At 37.9% G+C, this 17,145-nt stretch overlaps 1 protein-coding gene across 2 annotated transcripts in view; it reads left to right on the forward strand.

Annotated features, from left to right (window-relative positions):
• Nucleotides 1-17,145, forward strand: part of cwf19l2 (CWF19 like cell cycle control factor 2) — a 146,194-nt gene that overhangs the window by 122,332 nt on the left and 6,717 nt on the right. For both annotated transcript variants that reach the window (XM_059964303.1, XM_059964302.1), the window contains exons 13-17: nucleotides 5,280-5,492; nucleotides 6,568-6,684; nucleotides 7,938-8,093; nucleotides 12,398-12,478; nucleotides 16,272-16,373. In XM_059964303.1, coding sequence (XP_059820286.1) covers nucleotides 5,280-5,492; nucleotides 6,568-6,684; nucleotides 7,938-8,093; nucleotides 12,398-12,478; nucleotides 16,272-16,373 — 669 coding nt within the window. The remainder of the gene's footprint in view (nucleotides 1-5,279; nucleotides 5,493-6,567; nucleotides 6,685-7,937; nucleotides 8,094-12,397; nucleotides 12,479-16,271; nucleotides 16,374-17,145) is intronic.

Below are 17,145 nucleotides of genomic sequence, written 5' to 3' on the forward strand. Positions count from 1 at the left end.
AGTTTCTTCACTTGGCTAACGTAGATTGTCCAGGCTTTGCTGCCGTAGAGGAGAGTGCCAATAACTCAGGTTTGGTGCACGTGCAGCTTGGTACTCACAGTCAAATTGCTGTTGCTCCACACTCACTTGTTCAGCCTAGCCACGACAGCTGTAGCCTTAGCTATTTTGTTGCTCAGCTCAGCATGGAGACACAGTATTTGTGATGGTTGACCAAAGATAGGTGAAGAAGTCAACTACCTCTAAAGCTTGACCATCACTGGTAATGGAGTGGAGGGAGTCGGTGTCCTGGGCCTTTACATTTAAAGCCTTTAAGCAAATGATCAGCCCGAACTCCTTGCAGGCATGGAACAGATTGATGAGGTGCTGTGATTGGGCTTTTTTTGTGTGAAGTCATAGCTGCATCATCAGCGAACAACTGCTTGCAAACAAAGACTTTTGGGATCTTTGTCTTGGAGCGAAAGTGAGCAATATTGAAGAGTTTGCTGTCAGCTCTGGTATGTAAGCACATTCTCAAAGCATACTGAAGCAGCCTGGAGAAGAAGATGCTGAAGAGTGTTGGTGCAAATACACAGCATTGCTTTACTCCACTTCTCACTGGAAGGCTTCTAAAGTTGCACCATTAAAGCAGATAGTACTGTGCATGTCGTCTTGGAAGGAAGTGATCATGTCCAGCGGATTTGGAGGGCACCCATCTTCTGCAGCAACCAGAAGGGCCAACCTCTGATTATTCAAATGCCTTTGTCAAGTCAATGAATGTGATGATTAGTTTTTGCTACTCTCATCATTTCTCCGGCAGCTGGCATAGTGTGAAGATTATAACTGCAGTGGACCTGCCTGATATAAAACCACACTGTGACACTGGATAGACATGTTGAGGAAGGTGCTGCAGCTGTGCCAAAATGACTTGGGCAAAGGCCTTTCCCACGATGCTGAGGAGGGAGATGCTGCGGTAATTATTGCAGTCACTGTGATCACTCTTGTTCTTCTTGTAAAAGGTGACAATGTTGGCATCTCGCATGTCTTGTGGTAAGTAGCCTTTCTCTCAGAAGAGACAGAGGAGCTTGTGCAGATGGTGCAGCAATGCTGGTTTGTTACTCCTCAAAACTTCTGGAGGAATACCATTATTTCCAGGGGCTTTCCCAGAAGTGAGATAGTCAATGGCTTTACTTAGTTCTTCCAGTGTTGACAGATCTGCGATGGCCTGAAGTACAGCGCTGTGACCACATTCTGGGTTGAGTACAACTCTATGTAGTACTCAACACAGCACTGAAGCTGCTTGCCTTGATCAGATATGACTTCTCCAGTCAGACTTCAGATGGTAGTCTTGGTGGCAGAGGGACCTGTGGCCATCTTAATGCCTTGTGCATCCCTTGTGTCTGCAGCAGTCTGGATACTGTTTTGCTAGTTGAGTCAGCAGTTGTTGGTGCAGTGGCAAGCAATTTTCTGGGCTGTGTTTCTTGCAGCCTTAAGAACGTTTTGAGTTCTGGGGCTGGATCATTCTTGTAGGCAAGGAGAGCTCTTCTTTTGCCTTTAGTCACTAGTTCCACTTCTGCCCAGCTTTCCTCATAACAGTCAAACTCTGAAATAGATTGATAGGTATATAGCTGCCTGACTATGGTAGATATGGGATATATCTATAAAAATTCCCCCCCCCCCCCAACGCTTCAGAGAATTGTCCTATTTGTAAATATGGAACGAGTTGATAGTAATGTGAATGTTTAAAGATACAGTAATCTGTAACAAAGGAATTGGTTCATTATTCATTTTTGTTTGACGATATAGCATTAAAATTCAAAATACTGCAGGTGAGCACAAATATTCCTGTTCGCCTAGGGTGAACCGCTGTCACGCCGCCAACAGTGCAATTACTTCGGTGTGGATACGGTGTGATACACCCCAGTACATGCTCGCAACACAAACATCAAACAATACACCAAAGGCGAGTAAATAATTTCAACTTTATAATGATTTCTTAGTGATGGGTTAGTAGAAACAGATAAAATAAAGGCACCAAATCAGTAAGTTTATCAGTTTGTGCACATAATATTTTAATAATTTGGAGCTCACGCCTCTGGTTCCATCCACAACATCCTTCGGCCACTGACCGAACTGCTGACTTCTAGTATCCGCCGCCCTGAAACTGCTGTCCACTCCCCACACGTCTGTCCTCCTTGCTCGCCTCCCGAAAAGACCGCGAACTCCAGCTGAACTCACACATAGAAGATAGCATAACAACTCTCCATTGGTTAGTTCCCCCCTTATCTGCAGTCATAAGCCAAAGATTCCAGATATAGAAACCCATTACAACATTAGGTCACATTACAGAGAAGCCATTTCATTATAACAATACAGAGAAGCCATTTTGTTAGCCTGAACAGTTAACACCACAGTTAATGGTACTCAGAGCCCTACACGGACAACATGTTTTTCCGAAAGTGTTGTTCCTCAGAATTTTGTTTTTGTTTATGATAGACCGCTTGAAGCTGAACACAGATATAACTTCAGATTTCTTATATCATTTAGGAATATGGAGAAATAAGAAATTTACTTTTATTGGATATAATGTGTTTAATTGCATATCGGTGCTTTGCAATAGTTCAACTAAGCTAAAATGTTTTGTTGATAGTTTTTATTTGTCCTCAGTGTCTGAGGCTTCTTGCTTAAGTGTCCAGCAATAATCAACCAGCAATGATGGATTCCAGTTGTCTTGGTATCATTTCTCCATGAAACCAATGTTCTGGTGAAACCTTTTACCTTACTTGTCACTGACAGTGCCAAAATTTACAGGGAAGAAGTCTAAATGGGAATGCAGAAAATTAGAGACATGTTGCACTTCATGATTTTGTACGCTTAAAGCATGTTGTCAACCAGCTGCACATAGTTTGGTGCTCCGTAGTTGCCAAGAAAATTTTCAACAACATCCTTGAATACTTGCATACGATTTTCTCCGGTCTCACTAGAAATTCTTCAAATTGCCTGTCATTGATGACCTGTTTGATTTGTGAACCAATAAAAATGCCTTCTTTATTCTTGGCATCAGTTATTCTGACTTTAATTATGAATTGAAATAACAAACATAAGCGATTTTTTAAAAAAATCTTGTGTGATAGGGAAATTTCATGGTGATTTTCATGATCAGCCCAAAATCTATAAAGTACACCCAAAAGTATTCAGGAAGAAAAATCTTTGTTGTCCTGTGCTATCAACCATAGCATAATAACAAGACTTACAGTGCTGATCAAGAATCTTTGTTGTCACAGTCAAAAATTTTGAAAACAAATGCTTGCCTTGTGGAACCTGTACTGAAATTGTAAATACTTATGTGGCATGTGTTTTAAAATATAAATATTTGCAACTTTTTAGTTCATGGATTTGCCTATTTAAGCCTGTATAGCTTATAGAAGAATTTAACAGTGCTTTGGAAGAGGCTTTGAAATGCTCTGTGATGGTCAGGACTTCAACATTAATCAGAATTGTTATTCTTAACTCAAAATTGTATGCATTGAGAGGAAAAGTAATATTTAAAATGATGCCTTCTACTAAATAATGTTATTTTTGTACTCTTAGAATCTAGTACAAAGGAGAAACAATACCTTCTTTATCATGTTTTCCTTAAGTGCATAGTGTGTTTGAGAGTGCATTTGACCTGTTACAAGGGATGGTACTTAATTAATTACCTTAAGCAAATTTGGTCTAAATTTGAAATTGTCCTAATGAGAAAACTGATTTCCTCCATAACTAGTTAAAGTTAGGAATGTTTAGGATGGTGAAGAACCTATCAGAAGTTAAACAGCGATTTTTGTTAATAACATGATGTGCAAGGATTTCAATATAGATAGATGCCAGTTGTGAGTTCCATGTATTTTCTCAGTGCAGTCACATGCCAATGATAGTTTTTTCCCAGAAGATTTTCTGTATTTCTAACTGACAATTATACAGTGATTTTTTAAGTGTGAATTCTAATTGCATGATTCATATATAGGGAGGAGTCTAAGGCAAAATGGTTTCACTTTGCAGTACTAAATCATTTTGATGGCTCTCATCCAATAGGATGTATATACTCAGCAGATTCTCTGAGACATACCCAATTGTTCAGTTTTATGATTTCTGCTTTCACTCATGAAGCATTCAAGGACATTTTCAGATAAGTCACCATGCTGTTTTTGAAAGGGTATTTCAATTATTGCAGTTTATATTATGACACATCCAAAAATTAGTAGGTTTCAATAGATTCATTTAATGTCGGAGAAATGTATACAGTATACATCTTGACATTCTTTTTCTTTGCAAGCATCCATGAAAACAGAGGAGTGCCCTGAAGAATGAATGATAGTTAAATGTTAGAACCCCAAAGCCTCCCCCAACTCCCCCCTCCCACGCACAAGCAGCAACAAGGCAATGACCCCCCATCACCTGCAAAAAGGCATCAGCGCCCCCTACCAAGCACTCAAGCATGCAGCAAAACATCAATAAAGACACAGACTTGCAGTACTCCAAAGACTACTCATTCACCTGGTATTCGACATACCACAGGCTCTCTCTCTCTCCCTGATAAAGAAAAAAGAGGTGTCCCCGTAGTATTATTATTTTATTCCTGACATCACCAGCATTGTGGGGGTTATAGATGTGGGAACAGGTGCCCTGAATGTAATCTTTGGTGGCTCAGTTTATCATAAAAGCTTATGTCTGTAACAGGTACCCCTTGTTTATCTCTTTTTGAGTGTGTACTTGCTGTGCTGCCTTTGCTGCCAATTCATTCAGAGTCTTGGCTTGATTAGCAAATTGACTTTGTTACAAAACTGAAAAGTGCAATTATCCCTGAGGATTGGAGACAGACAAATCAGTTCAGTGAACAGGAATCAAGTTTGCTGCATTTCATTTTCTTGGAACTATGGATTCTGAATTACATCATTTGGAATAACTCAGTATTGTCAAAGGGCCGATGTATTAGCACTTCAACCAATTGTTAGTTGCAGTAAAAAGATCTAAATTTGCAAACTCTATTTCTTTCAGAAATTTTAATTAATTCATAAAGTAAATCATGTAAAAGCCCAGAATCTTAGAATGCTAATACCAATCACAGCATAATGGGTGAAAATGATATTTGTAGAAGTACAGTGGAATGAAATAAACAAATCTCCTTTACTTTTCTTAAATGAATTGCTTTTGGGCCTCAACATTATTTTGATGTATATACATAAAGATCAAGGAATAACATTCATATCTTTGTGGCAATTACCTTGATATTTTCAATTGCTCATTTTTATGTTTTTCTGTAGTTTCTTGAGAAAATGGATAGGGACTACTACACATTGGATGACATGTTTGTGTCAAAAGCAGCCAGAAAAGATCAGCCAGGTCGTGAATGTGAAAGGCAACGAAATAAAGCTATGCATGAACATAAGCATTTGGCTAAGCGGATGGAGAAATGCCAATACTGCTTTGATAACCCAGAACTTCCAAAACACCTTATCATTAGTATTGGTGTAAAGGTAGGTAAATAGACTTTTTGAGTCAATACAAAGAAAAAAGTTTTACAATAGTCTTTGCAGTCTCTTACAAATTTGGTCTAGTTGAATGTCCTGAATTAAGAAGTTATCTGAGGGATATTGTTGTTGAAAGGAAAGCTCTAGGGGTATGAATATTTTGTTCCATTAACATTTTAGACATATTGTTTTAAATTCTGGAGGATCAAGGACTGTTTGATCACTAGCTAAAAATTATCTATTGGATAATGAGGAGTTGGGCTTGAGATAGATGTGCCAAAATATTGAGAGCAAGAACGTGTGGAAGGGATTATGGTGCGATCTTCTGGGGATGTGTAATTAAATTTTGCACCCTGTAATTAATCTTCTATCCAGAAATTTTATAAGAAATAAGCAAATCTGCTATCATATTTGTTGCATTGTATCAGGGGATTATTTTATTTTCAAGTAAAGCGTAATTTACTTCAAAGAGTAATAGCTTTATTCCACGGATTTCCAATAATTGAATGCTGTATTAGAGCACAGTTTTAAAAATAACAGAAATGTGCTCAATATGTTTTTTTGTATGACCTGATGCAGTTGCTGCATTTCATGGAGCACTGAAAGAATTGGCGTTGTGTCCCACTGTTATCTCCCTTCCTCTTTCTGGTGTGAGAGCTATTTTTTTCAGCTTTTTCTACAGCCATTCTTCTTGTCAAGACCAGTCCCATTGGAAAATGTTGGGATCTTCAGCACTTTGTCATACCTTATTTTCCTTTTAAGAACTGAATAAAATGATACATGATCCATGTAGACACTAATATAACCACCCCACTGAACAAAGTACTTCACTCCTATTATAATCAGACTACCTTGACTAGTCATGGATAGTTAATATAAAACATCACCAGGTATGTTCTTGATTTAAAAAAAAATTCTATTCTGAATATGCCTTGATTTCATCAAAAACATGATAAGTGAGACAGGCATTTATTTATACATAGGAGCAGCTAGATCTTGAACTAAATTATATTTGACTAACCAAACTATTTTCTTCATTTAGCTTAATTATGTGAATTCAGACATTTCCTCTCCTCCCCAGGTATATTTGTGCCTTCCTAATTACCAATCAATGACAGATGGTCACTGCCTAATAGTACCCCTCCAGCATCATACTGCAGGTAACCTGTTGGATGAAGATATCTGGGAGGAAGTGCAGGTAAGATTACGGTATTTTTTGTATCCTGTTAAAATGTTGCAGTTTGTTTTAATTAATCAAACTTCAAACCTGTCGGAAACTGAATTTGTACAACCAGATAACTAGAAAGTGTTACGTATTAAAAGATTTACGAAAATGAATGGAAATTAAAAATGCTATCGATGTAGAGCAAATGGCACTATCCTTGATTGATCTCTAAATAAGAGGCTGAAATGAACATTTTGACTAACGTTAAATTGAAAGTATGTTCACGGATTTGAAATAGAGGTTTTTCTGTTTCATGGATGTCTGCGAAGAGTAAGAATTTCAGGTTGTAAACTGTAGATATTCTCTAATATTAAATTGAATCATTGAACCCTGTGTTACCAGGGTGATTATGCTCCTAGAAAATTGCTTATATTGTGTATTTTTCTGTACTGCAATGCCATGTTATTTGTCCATGCATCAAGAAATGCTCATTGGAAAAAAATGTTTTATTTGATTTTTTTCCCCACAAATTCCATAAGGATGAATTTTATTTCATACCTCAAATTTTAGGTAGTGATTTGTGAATTCTGTAAGGACAAATTTCTATGAACCAAACAGCCATTGTGGAGCAGTCATTAGATGATTTAGAAATATAGTAAACTCTTGTTTGTCTGATATTTATGAAAATGGAAATGTCATGCAACCAGCAACAATTGCTAAGAATATTAAGCAATTACATGAAATATTTTCTATTTGGCAAGTTGACTTCCTTTCTGAATTCATTCATGCTCTCATTAGCCTGCAGCACAGCAGTACACCTTCCAAACCTCGCATGTATTTATATGTGATAACTGTTTCCAGTTGTATTTCATAAATGGTAAATTACTTCTCCTAGCTATCCACATGTTGAATATTAATACTCCCAATAAAAATATGATGCAGAGACATGTCAAAACAGAAAATAGAAATGTAAAAGGCTGAAAAAGATGAAAATATGTTTGTATCAAAGAATTCAATGTTGCTTCTCAGTCAGATCTGATAATAAAAGCAAAAATGCAAAATGAACTTAGTGATAAAATGGACAAATAGTGCCAAGCAAAGTGCATGGCGATATGTAGTAGAGCAATTTACCTAAAGGTTTATTTGTAAAATATTAGTGTATGATGTACAGTAATAGCTTTTTTTTTGAGGAAATTGCTTGCAGCTAATTCCCCCACTTCCATAGATGCCAGATGACTGTAGTGTTTCATTGTTAGTCATGGGATTAATTTCTTTCTTTTTAACAGCTCTTCCGAAAAACCTTGGTGAAAATGTTAGAAGACAAAGGTCTTGACTGCGTTTTTTTTGAGACAAATATGAGTTTGAAGAAACGATTTCATATGGTATATGAATGTATTCCACTGCCAAAAGAACTTGGAGATATGGCTCCTATTTACTTTAAGGTAAATTCTAAATACATACAGAAATACTAGAAGCATTTTAAGTAGTTAATTTCTAATGCAGTACTGATCCTGAAAGCAAGTTGATAATGGATCTTTACGGAGGCTTTAGTTGAATATTTTAGTTGTCTGCAAAGTAGCCAGCGTGTTTTATTCCATAAGACCATAAGTCACAGGAGCTATTTAGCCCATCAAGTCTTCTCTGTCATTTGATCATGCCTGATACATTTCCCTCTTAATTCCATTCCCCTATTTTCTCTCTGTATTCTTTCACACCTTGACATCAAGAATCTCTCAACCTATGCATTAAATACACCTAAATACCTGGCTTCCACAGGTGTCTGTGGCAGTGAATTCCACAAATTCATCATCCTCTGGCTTAAATTCCTCATCTCCGTTCTAAACGGTTGACCCTCAATTCTGAAGTTGTTTCCTCTGGTCCTAAACTACCCCTCTATTAAATGCTCTATTATGTGTCTTTTTATTTTATGTTGGCTTTGACTTCCTTTGTCAGCCATGGTTGTGTCATTCTACCTTTAGAATACTTATTCTTTGGGATGTATCTGTCCTGTGCCTTCCAAATTACTCCCAAAAACATTGCTGCTCTGCCTTCATCCCTGCTAGTGTCCCCTGCTAATGAACTTTGGTCAGCCCCTCTCTCTAATGCCTTGGTAATCCCCTTTACTCCACTGTGATACTGATACAACTGATTTAAGCTTCTCCATCTCAAACCGCAAGACAAATTACAAACTCTGCTGATGCTGGAAATCCAAGCAACACACAAATTGTTGGAGGAACTCAGAAAAATTATATCATATTATGATCACTGGCTCCTAAGGATTCCTTTTCCTTAAGCTCTCTAATCAAAACCAGTTCAATACACAACACCCAATTCAGAATAGCTGATACCCTTGTGGGCTCAACTTAGAAGATGCTCTAAAAAGCCATCTCATAGGCATTCTACAAACACTCCCTGATGGGATCCAAAATCAGCACGAAACTGATTTTCCCAATCTATCTGCATATTGAAATCCCCCATGACTATCATAACATTGCACTTTTGATGAGCATTTTTTTAAAAATTCCACTTTAATGTTTCTAATAATGATTCAAACTTAAATTTAGGAAATGTCATTTTGAAACTACATTATGTTTTTATCAGGCAAGTCAGATATAAAGTTGAGGTTAAGTTAACGAATTTCAGGACACATGCCAGTGATAATAAAACTGATTCTGAGGCTTGCTCCACTCTTCCTGATCTGAACTTTGGCAATGAAAGGCAGCAGTAACTCACACTTGAGTGGAGAAGGGCTTTAAATTTAAGACTTGAGATGCAGAAAGTCTTTGCTGCCTCTTTGAATAGCTATAGGATACATTGCTAGTACAATGTGCATCCATTAATTAATGTGCAAGAATCAAGACTAAGAAATGGATTATAAAAGATAAATAGCAAATCACAGCCAAAGTAAAATTTGTAAGGCAGTAAACACCATGGTTATCGGCCTGATATGTTAACTCCCCCATAGATAACTGATCTTCTGAGTAGGTCTAGCTTTTCCTATTCTTAAAACAGATTTAAATTTAGTTGTAGCTCCTTCATCAGGACTGGAAATTAACCAGTAATAACACTAAATTGAAGAGGCAATGCAATTGTGGTTAGATGACTTCTGACGCAGGCAGATATTGGAATGAAGATAAAATCTGACTTTTTTAAGATCTGAGGTCACAAAACAAGAGAAGAATTAATTGTATAGAAGAACATTTAAGACAGGTGAGGTCAAGAAAATGTGTAGGGGAGACAGAAAAAAACGGTAATGAAGGAAATATAAACTGAAACAGTAAGTGCTAGAAATGTACATAAATTTTCATTTTGAAAATACAGAGATTATGTATTACTTCCTATTTAGCAACCTTACATTCCTCTAACCACCATTATCCTAACACAACTTTCAGAACATGGGAATTGTTTCAATTAAGTGTCGATAGTTGAAACTGGACCCCTCTGAAACAGAGCAACACACACAAAATGCTGTAGGAGCTCAGGAGCCCACCCTGCTACTTGTAAAAACGCCACCTCTTTCTCTGAATTCCTCTGTTGCCACTGCATCTGCTCTCAGGATGAGGCTTTTCATTCTAGAACGAAGGAAAAGTCCTCCTTTTTCAAATAAAGGGGCTTCTCTTCCTCCATCATCACCGCTGCCCTCAATCAAATCTCTTCCATTTCACACACATCTGCTGTTACCCCATCCACCCACCACACTACCAGGGATAGGGTCCCTCTTGTCCTCACTTACCACCCCATCAGCCTCTGCATCCAGCCCACAATTCTCTGAAATTTCTGTCACCTCCAACTGGATCCCACCACCAAACACATCTTTCCCTCCCTCGCCCCCCACTTTCTGCTTTCCGCAGGAATTGCTCCCTACATGACTCCCTTGTCCATTCATCCCTCCCCACTGATCGCCCTCCTGGCACTTATCCTTACAAGTGCTACATTTTACACAACCTCTCTCAGTACCATTCAGGGTCCCAAACACTCCTTCCAGGTGAGGTGTCACTTCACCTGTGAGTCTGTTGGGTCATATATTGTGTTCGGTGCTCCCAGTTGGCCTCTTTTATATCGATGAGATTGCTTCGCCGAGCATCTACGCTCGCTCCATCCGCCAAAACAAGATGGATTTCCAGTGGCCACCCATTTTAATTCCACTTCCCATTCTGATATGTCCATCCATGACCTTTTCCACTGTCGGGATAAGGCCACACTTAGGTTGGAGGAACAACAACTTATATTCCGTTTGGGCAGCCTTCAACCTGATGACATGAACATTGATATCTCAAACTTCAGGCGATGCCTCCCCCCCACCCCCTTTTCCCTCTCACATGTTATCTCCTTGCCCGCCCATTGCCTCCCTCTGGTGCTCCTTGCCCCTCTTTTTTCCCTTTCTTCCATGGCCTTGTGTTTCTTTAACCAATCAACTTCCTAGCTCTTTACTTCATCCCTCACCCTCCAAGTTTTACCTATCGCCTGGCGTTTCACACTCCCCTCCCCCCATCTTTCAAATCTACTCCTCAGCTTTTTTTTTCCAGTCCTGCTGAAGTGTTTCAGCCCGAAATATTGACTGTATTTTTTTCCGTAGATGCTGCCTGGCCTGCTGAATTCCTCAGCATTTTGTGTGTGTTGCTCACACACTCCAGCATTTGCAGATTTTCTCTTGTTTGCCTTCTGAAACTGCTTCACTACCATGCATTCCCATGCCTTTTGAAAATGCTATTTTAATTACAACTTTTATTTTAAATGGAAAAATGCTTGGCAGTGAACAGCTGAGCTACTTTCTAAGTAAACTTTCAGGAGCAATTAAAACATTGCACTTTTGAGATAAGACAGATGACATAAAATATATTGTACTAAAGTTGGGAATTGTTTTGAACCAACATCAACTCTGAAAAATTTCCCAATATTCTGAAGAAGGTGCATGTTGACAGTTAATTGCATTTCTCGGATCTATCACATCTTAAATGCTGAATGTCCAGATAGCTACTTCTGGCTATAGGCAACAAAGTGATGAACATCTTTATGAGCTAAACCCAAGAGTAAGTGTTGATGGGTGTTGATCATATTCTTGTAAAATCTTCATATTATATAACTGAAATATATATTATTACTGACTGTTATAATACAATGCATTCCGAAAAAAATATTTATAATATCGACAGAGCTTACAGTTTTAAGTATTTTTATGCTAGCATACTCAAGTGCTACTCCCGGCTCCAAATCAACCATTTCCAATATTCTTAGCATTTGTTTTAGCATTAAGTCAAATGCTAAGAACCAACTGATGATCAGGACTGATGAAGGTTCTCAGCCCGAAACAAGACTGTTTATTCATTTCTGTAGATGTTGCCTGGCCTGCTGAGTACCTCCGGCATTTTATGCGTATTGTTTTGATTTCCAACATCTGCAGATTTTCTCTTGTCAGTGGTCATTTGCTTCCCAACCATGTTGTCACTTAGGCACAATTACCAATTAAACCTTAATGTAGAAGAAGTTTTTTATAAGTACAGGCACTAGATTGTATGAGGAAAATGTACTAAATAATCTCATAGAATTGAAGCCCAATGCCTTCAGTTTTGTTTTGTTCCGAAATGTTTTATTTTACATGGACAGCATTTATAAGCATTAACATTTCATTATGGTAATGGTGTTGTAAATAGGGCCAGCAACAGGGAAACATTCAAGTACATTGTTTGACACAATGTTTTCCCTAAATGTAATTATTTTCATTTACTATTTGTGCAATTTATGAAAGAAAGCTATAATGGAGTCCGATGAAGAGTGGGCCATGAACAAGAAGCTAGTTGATCTTTCAATAAGGGATATCCGCAGAGCTGTAAGTAGTTACTACCGTTATCTAGAAATTATGCAATATATATAAACATATATATGAAATAATTGAATTAAGTTATTTTTGTCTGGGTAAGATACCTAAGATCAAATAAAATAACTGGATATTGCAAAGATCTAAGCAATCATTTCTTTAGATGACTATGTGTTTCACAGTGCACTAGAGTATTTAAATTTCAAACTGTGTTCCACCAAGAATATTTTTTTCTGATTTTTCTTGCAGTTTTTGTTAAATACTTTGAGAGCAAAATTTAACTTCTTTAATAGCCTCCTGATCCAGAAACTGAATTTGTTAAAATAAAAAATCAATTTCACTGAATTATGTATTTATAGCCCCAAAGTAGTAATTGTGGCTAAACATACTGATTTAAATACTCATTAGATTCCCATGCAACTGAAGAATAACCCTAAGCATAAACCTCAATGAAAACATTTTATTATATGTATATCTACTCCACTAAGATTGCTGTTAATACAGTGTAATGCTAATGGACATTTACTATTGGCTCATCATTACAGCTGCAGAATCTGGTTCATTCAAATGCAAGAAAGGAAAAAATATTCACCACCCTTTGCTATGTTATATATCTGTATCATTGTAGTTGATTTAACTAAATCTTTCATAATGTAACTCTTATTTCTCTTCTGTAGCCTAATGGACTGCAATTTTTTAATGCTTTGCAAAGCACTGTTACACTGAACCTACTCTATTAATTTGCCTAGTGTTACAATAGTTAAATTATTGGCATTATCTAAATTGTTTATGCTTTTATGAAATATCAAATATTGGATTAAAAGAGTTTCAAATGCATTCGGTGTTTTGGACTACTAATTGCTGTATTTGAATTATAGGATTGTATCACCATTCATAACAAATTGCACTTTTTCTAAAAAGCACTTTTTCTAAAAAGCACTTTTTCTAAAAAGCTATCTTTCTTTCATTTTGTGTGCTCAAGCTGGAGCCTTGCATTGAGGGCCTTAAATTGTGTCCGTAACAAATGTACCTATCTTTATATAGTCTTAAAATCTTGATAATCATAGTTTTTTCAAATAGATTTTTTAATTTATCTATGGAAAACATAGTTTGTTGGCATAAAACGATTTCACCAGTCTTTAAAAAGGAAGTATTTACTTTGCTATTTGGTTTTAAAATTGCTGGACCAGAAATCCACTAAACTCAACATTACTAAAACTTCTAATTAAACAGAATGTTGTAGTATCTCAAAACTTGAAGCCTGCTGGGAGTTCTACACATAGCTCATATGAAATGGATGTTATTTATATCTGCTTTTACCGAGAGTAATTTCTTTTCATAGAGTTGGTTTATATATAGGAGTCAAAGGCAAGTTGGATATATGGGGATTAAACTAAAATGCAATGTCATATAAACTATTTGCATGTGAATATATACAAGCTGAAATAGCCAGACAGGGAAGAAGGTGCCAGTTTTTTCATGCATGATTGGAGGAAGATTTTCATTGCACACTCATGCAAGGCTTGCCTTTACAGATATCCCCAGTCCGATACTTGGTGAAGAGGCATCACAGATTAAGGCGGGAATAAAACTACACACCAGAAATGTTGTCTTGCATGATAATTAGAGCTTCATGAACAATTAAAGTAATTGCTTATATTTGTTGTGATACCCCTTACTGCATCTTTAAAAAGTAGAATAATTTAACAGCACTATCTAACATAATAAAATATGATGGCATTATATTCCGATATATCAATCTGAGTTCATCTTCATAGTCTCCCACCATGTCACAGGTTTTAACTAGGTGCTATAATAGTAGGGAGAATAGGAGGTTAAGAATTTTGAATACTCAGTTTTAACTTTACTAAGACTTGAAATCAACGTAACATGATTTGTGTCCTAATATTGATGTACCAGAATGTACAGTATCTTCATAGAAAATCAGTAGTGCAACTTAGTTATATATTTTGGTGAATATTTTGCATTTATCAAACCCACGAGTGAAGTAAATTTGTGTAAAATCATAGGGATGTGAAAAACATAAACAAGTGCTTTTGAACTAGCAACATGCACAAAATGCTGGACAAATTCAGCAGGCCAGGCAACATCTATTGAAAAGAGCTTAGTCACCATTTTGGGCCGAGACCTTTCATCAGAACTGGAGAAAACAGGTAAGGAGTCAGAGTAAGAAAGTGGAGGAAGAGGAGGAGGAAACGCAATGTGAAAGGTGAAACTGGGAGGGGGTGGGGTGGAGTAAAGAGCTGGGAAGTTGGTGAAAGAGATACAGGGCTGGAGAAGGGAGAATCTGATAGGAGAGGACAGAAGGCCATGGAAGAAAGAAAAGGAGGAGGAGCACCAGAGTGAGGTGATGGACAGACAAGCAGATAAGATGAGAGAGGGAAAAGGGTCTGGGGAATGGTGAAGGAGAAAGGGGGAGAGGCATTACTGGAAGTTTGAGAAATTGATATTCATGCCATCAGCTTGGAGGCTACCCAGATGGAATATAAAGTGTTGCTCCTCCAGTCTGAGTGTGGCTTCATTGCAGCAGTAGAGGAGGCCATGGATGGACATATCGGAATAGGAATGGGACGTGGTATTAAAATGGGTGGTCACTGGGAGATCCCACTTGTTCTGGCACATGGAATGTAGGTGCTCAGTGACGCTGTTTCCCAATTTATGTCGGGTCTCATCGATACACAGGAGGCCACACTCAGAGCACCAGATACAGTAGATGACCACAACAGACACACAGGTGAAGTGTCTCCTCACCTGGAAGAACTGTTTGGGACCCTGAATGGTAGTGAAGGAGGAGGTGTAGGGGCTGGTCTGCTTGCAAGGATAGGTGTCAGGAGGAAGATCAGTGGGGAGGGACGAATGGACAAGGCAGTCGTGGGGAGTGATCCCTGTGAAAAGCAGAAAGTTGGGGGGGAGGGAAAGATGTGCTTCGTGGTGGGATCCTGTTGGAGATGGCGGAAGTTACGGAGAATTATGTGCTGGACACGGAGGCTGTTGCTGTGATAAGTGAGGACAAAAGGAACCCTATCCTTGGTGGAGTGGTGGGAGGATGGGGTGAGGGCAGTTGTGTGCGAAATGGAAGAGATGTGGTTGGGGGCAGTGTTGATAGTGGAGGAAGGAAAGCCCCTTTCTTTGAAGGAGGAGGACATCTCTGGTTCTGGAATGAAAACCCTCATCCTGAGAGTAGATGCGGTAGAGATAGAGGAATTGAGAGAAGGGGATGGCATTTTTATAAGTAACAGGGTGGAAAGAGGTATAATCCAGGGAGCTGTGAGAGTCAGTGAGTTTATAATATACATCAGAAGCTGTCTCAGACAGAGAGATTGAGAAAGGGGAGGGAGGTGTCAGAAATGAACCAGGTAAATTTGCAGGTTGGAAATTAGAGGCAAAATTGATGAAGTCTGTGAGCTCCACGTGGGTTTCCTTGTGCTCCTTTCTCCCTCCCCACCTTCTTATTCTGACTCCTCATCTTTACTTCTCCTGACCTGATGAAGGGTCTCGGCCTGAAACATTGACTGTTTACTCTTCTCCATAGATACTGCCTGCATTTTGTGTGTGTTGTTGCTTGGATTTCTGGCATCTACAGATTTTCTCTTGTTTGTGTTGCTTTTGAACTACACGGTTTAACAGGAGCTTCAGTAAGAATTTCTTCTCCACACTTGATTTGATCTGCCATTGAACAAATACAGAGTCCCTGAGTGTCAACTCCTTACATTGTTTTCATTTAGATGCAGATTGTTCCACATTGCAGAAACAACAGCATCTAAGAATACTTCTTTTGTTTCAGGTTCCTAAAGGTCTTCCTTATTTTTCTGTGGATTTTGGTCTTCAAGGTGGATTTGCTCATGTCATTGAAAATGAAGACAAGTTTCCTTTTTACTTTGGGAAGGTACCCTAACTTGTATGCTTGTGACATATACTACGGAGTTACTTGATTCTTATTTAAATCATCTCAGAAAGAAATCAATTAGTAAAAACTCATAAAACAGTAAATGTATGGACTACTTCATGTACCAACTATGGAATTTGAAATACTTGCTCTGCAAGGTCTAATGATTTAACTATAATGTAAATTCTGGGAGTCTTTATTTTGCTGCAGTCTGCTCTCAGTTTTGGACACTATATCGTTTCTTGTGCTGTTTGCTGTTCATCATGTCTTCTGTCACTCAGAGGGAACAGATACAATCTGGAGCCATCCAGCTGGTGCTTTATCTAGAACTATCCAAAATAAATTCCATTACCTCATTTTATTTATTTTGTTCTAGTTCAAATAATATATAACTTTTCCATAATTCACTGAAGAAATTTCTCCTGACCTCTTCAACTTTTTGGCAATCATTTTGATGTAAAGGCCTCCCACCATTGACATCTCAAGGAGAGCGAGCTATCAGTGTACTGAACCTGAATACCAGAACAGCACTTGGGGTTGCAGTTCATTAAATTAATAGAGCCATACAAGTAAAAGCAATGTAACTAAGTAAGTGTAGTGAGGAGTATCCATTTTTTAAAAATCTTATTAGAAAACTTTAAATAATATTTATTTTAATATTAAAAGGTAGGGGGTGGAGTCAAAATCTGACTTGGAATATTCTTTTTGCCTGCCCAAGGGAAGAGCGGAAGGAAATTGATTTGCTTTGTGTGTGGAGCAGTTGGTGAAACGG

Source organism: Hypanus sabinus, chromosome 3 (genome assembly GCF_030144855.1).
Source record: "Hypanus sabinus isolate sHypSab1 chromosome 3, sHypSab1.hap1, whole genome shotgun sequence".
NCBI classification, from domain to species: domain Eukaryota; kingdom Metazoa; phylum Chordata; class Chondrichthyes; order Myliobatiformes; family Dasyatidae; genus Hypanus; species Hypanus sabinus.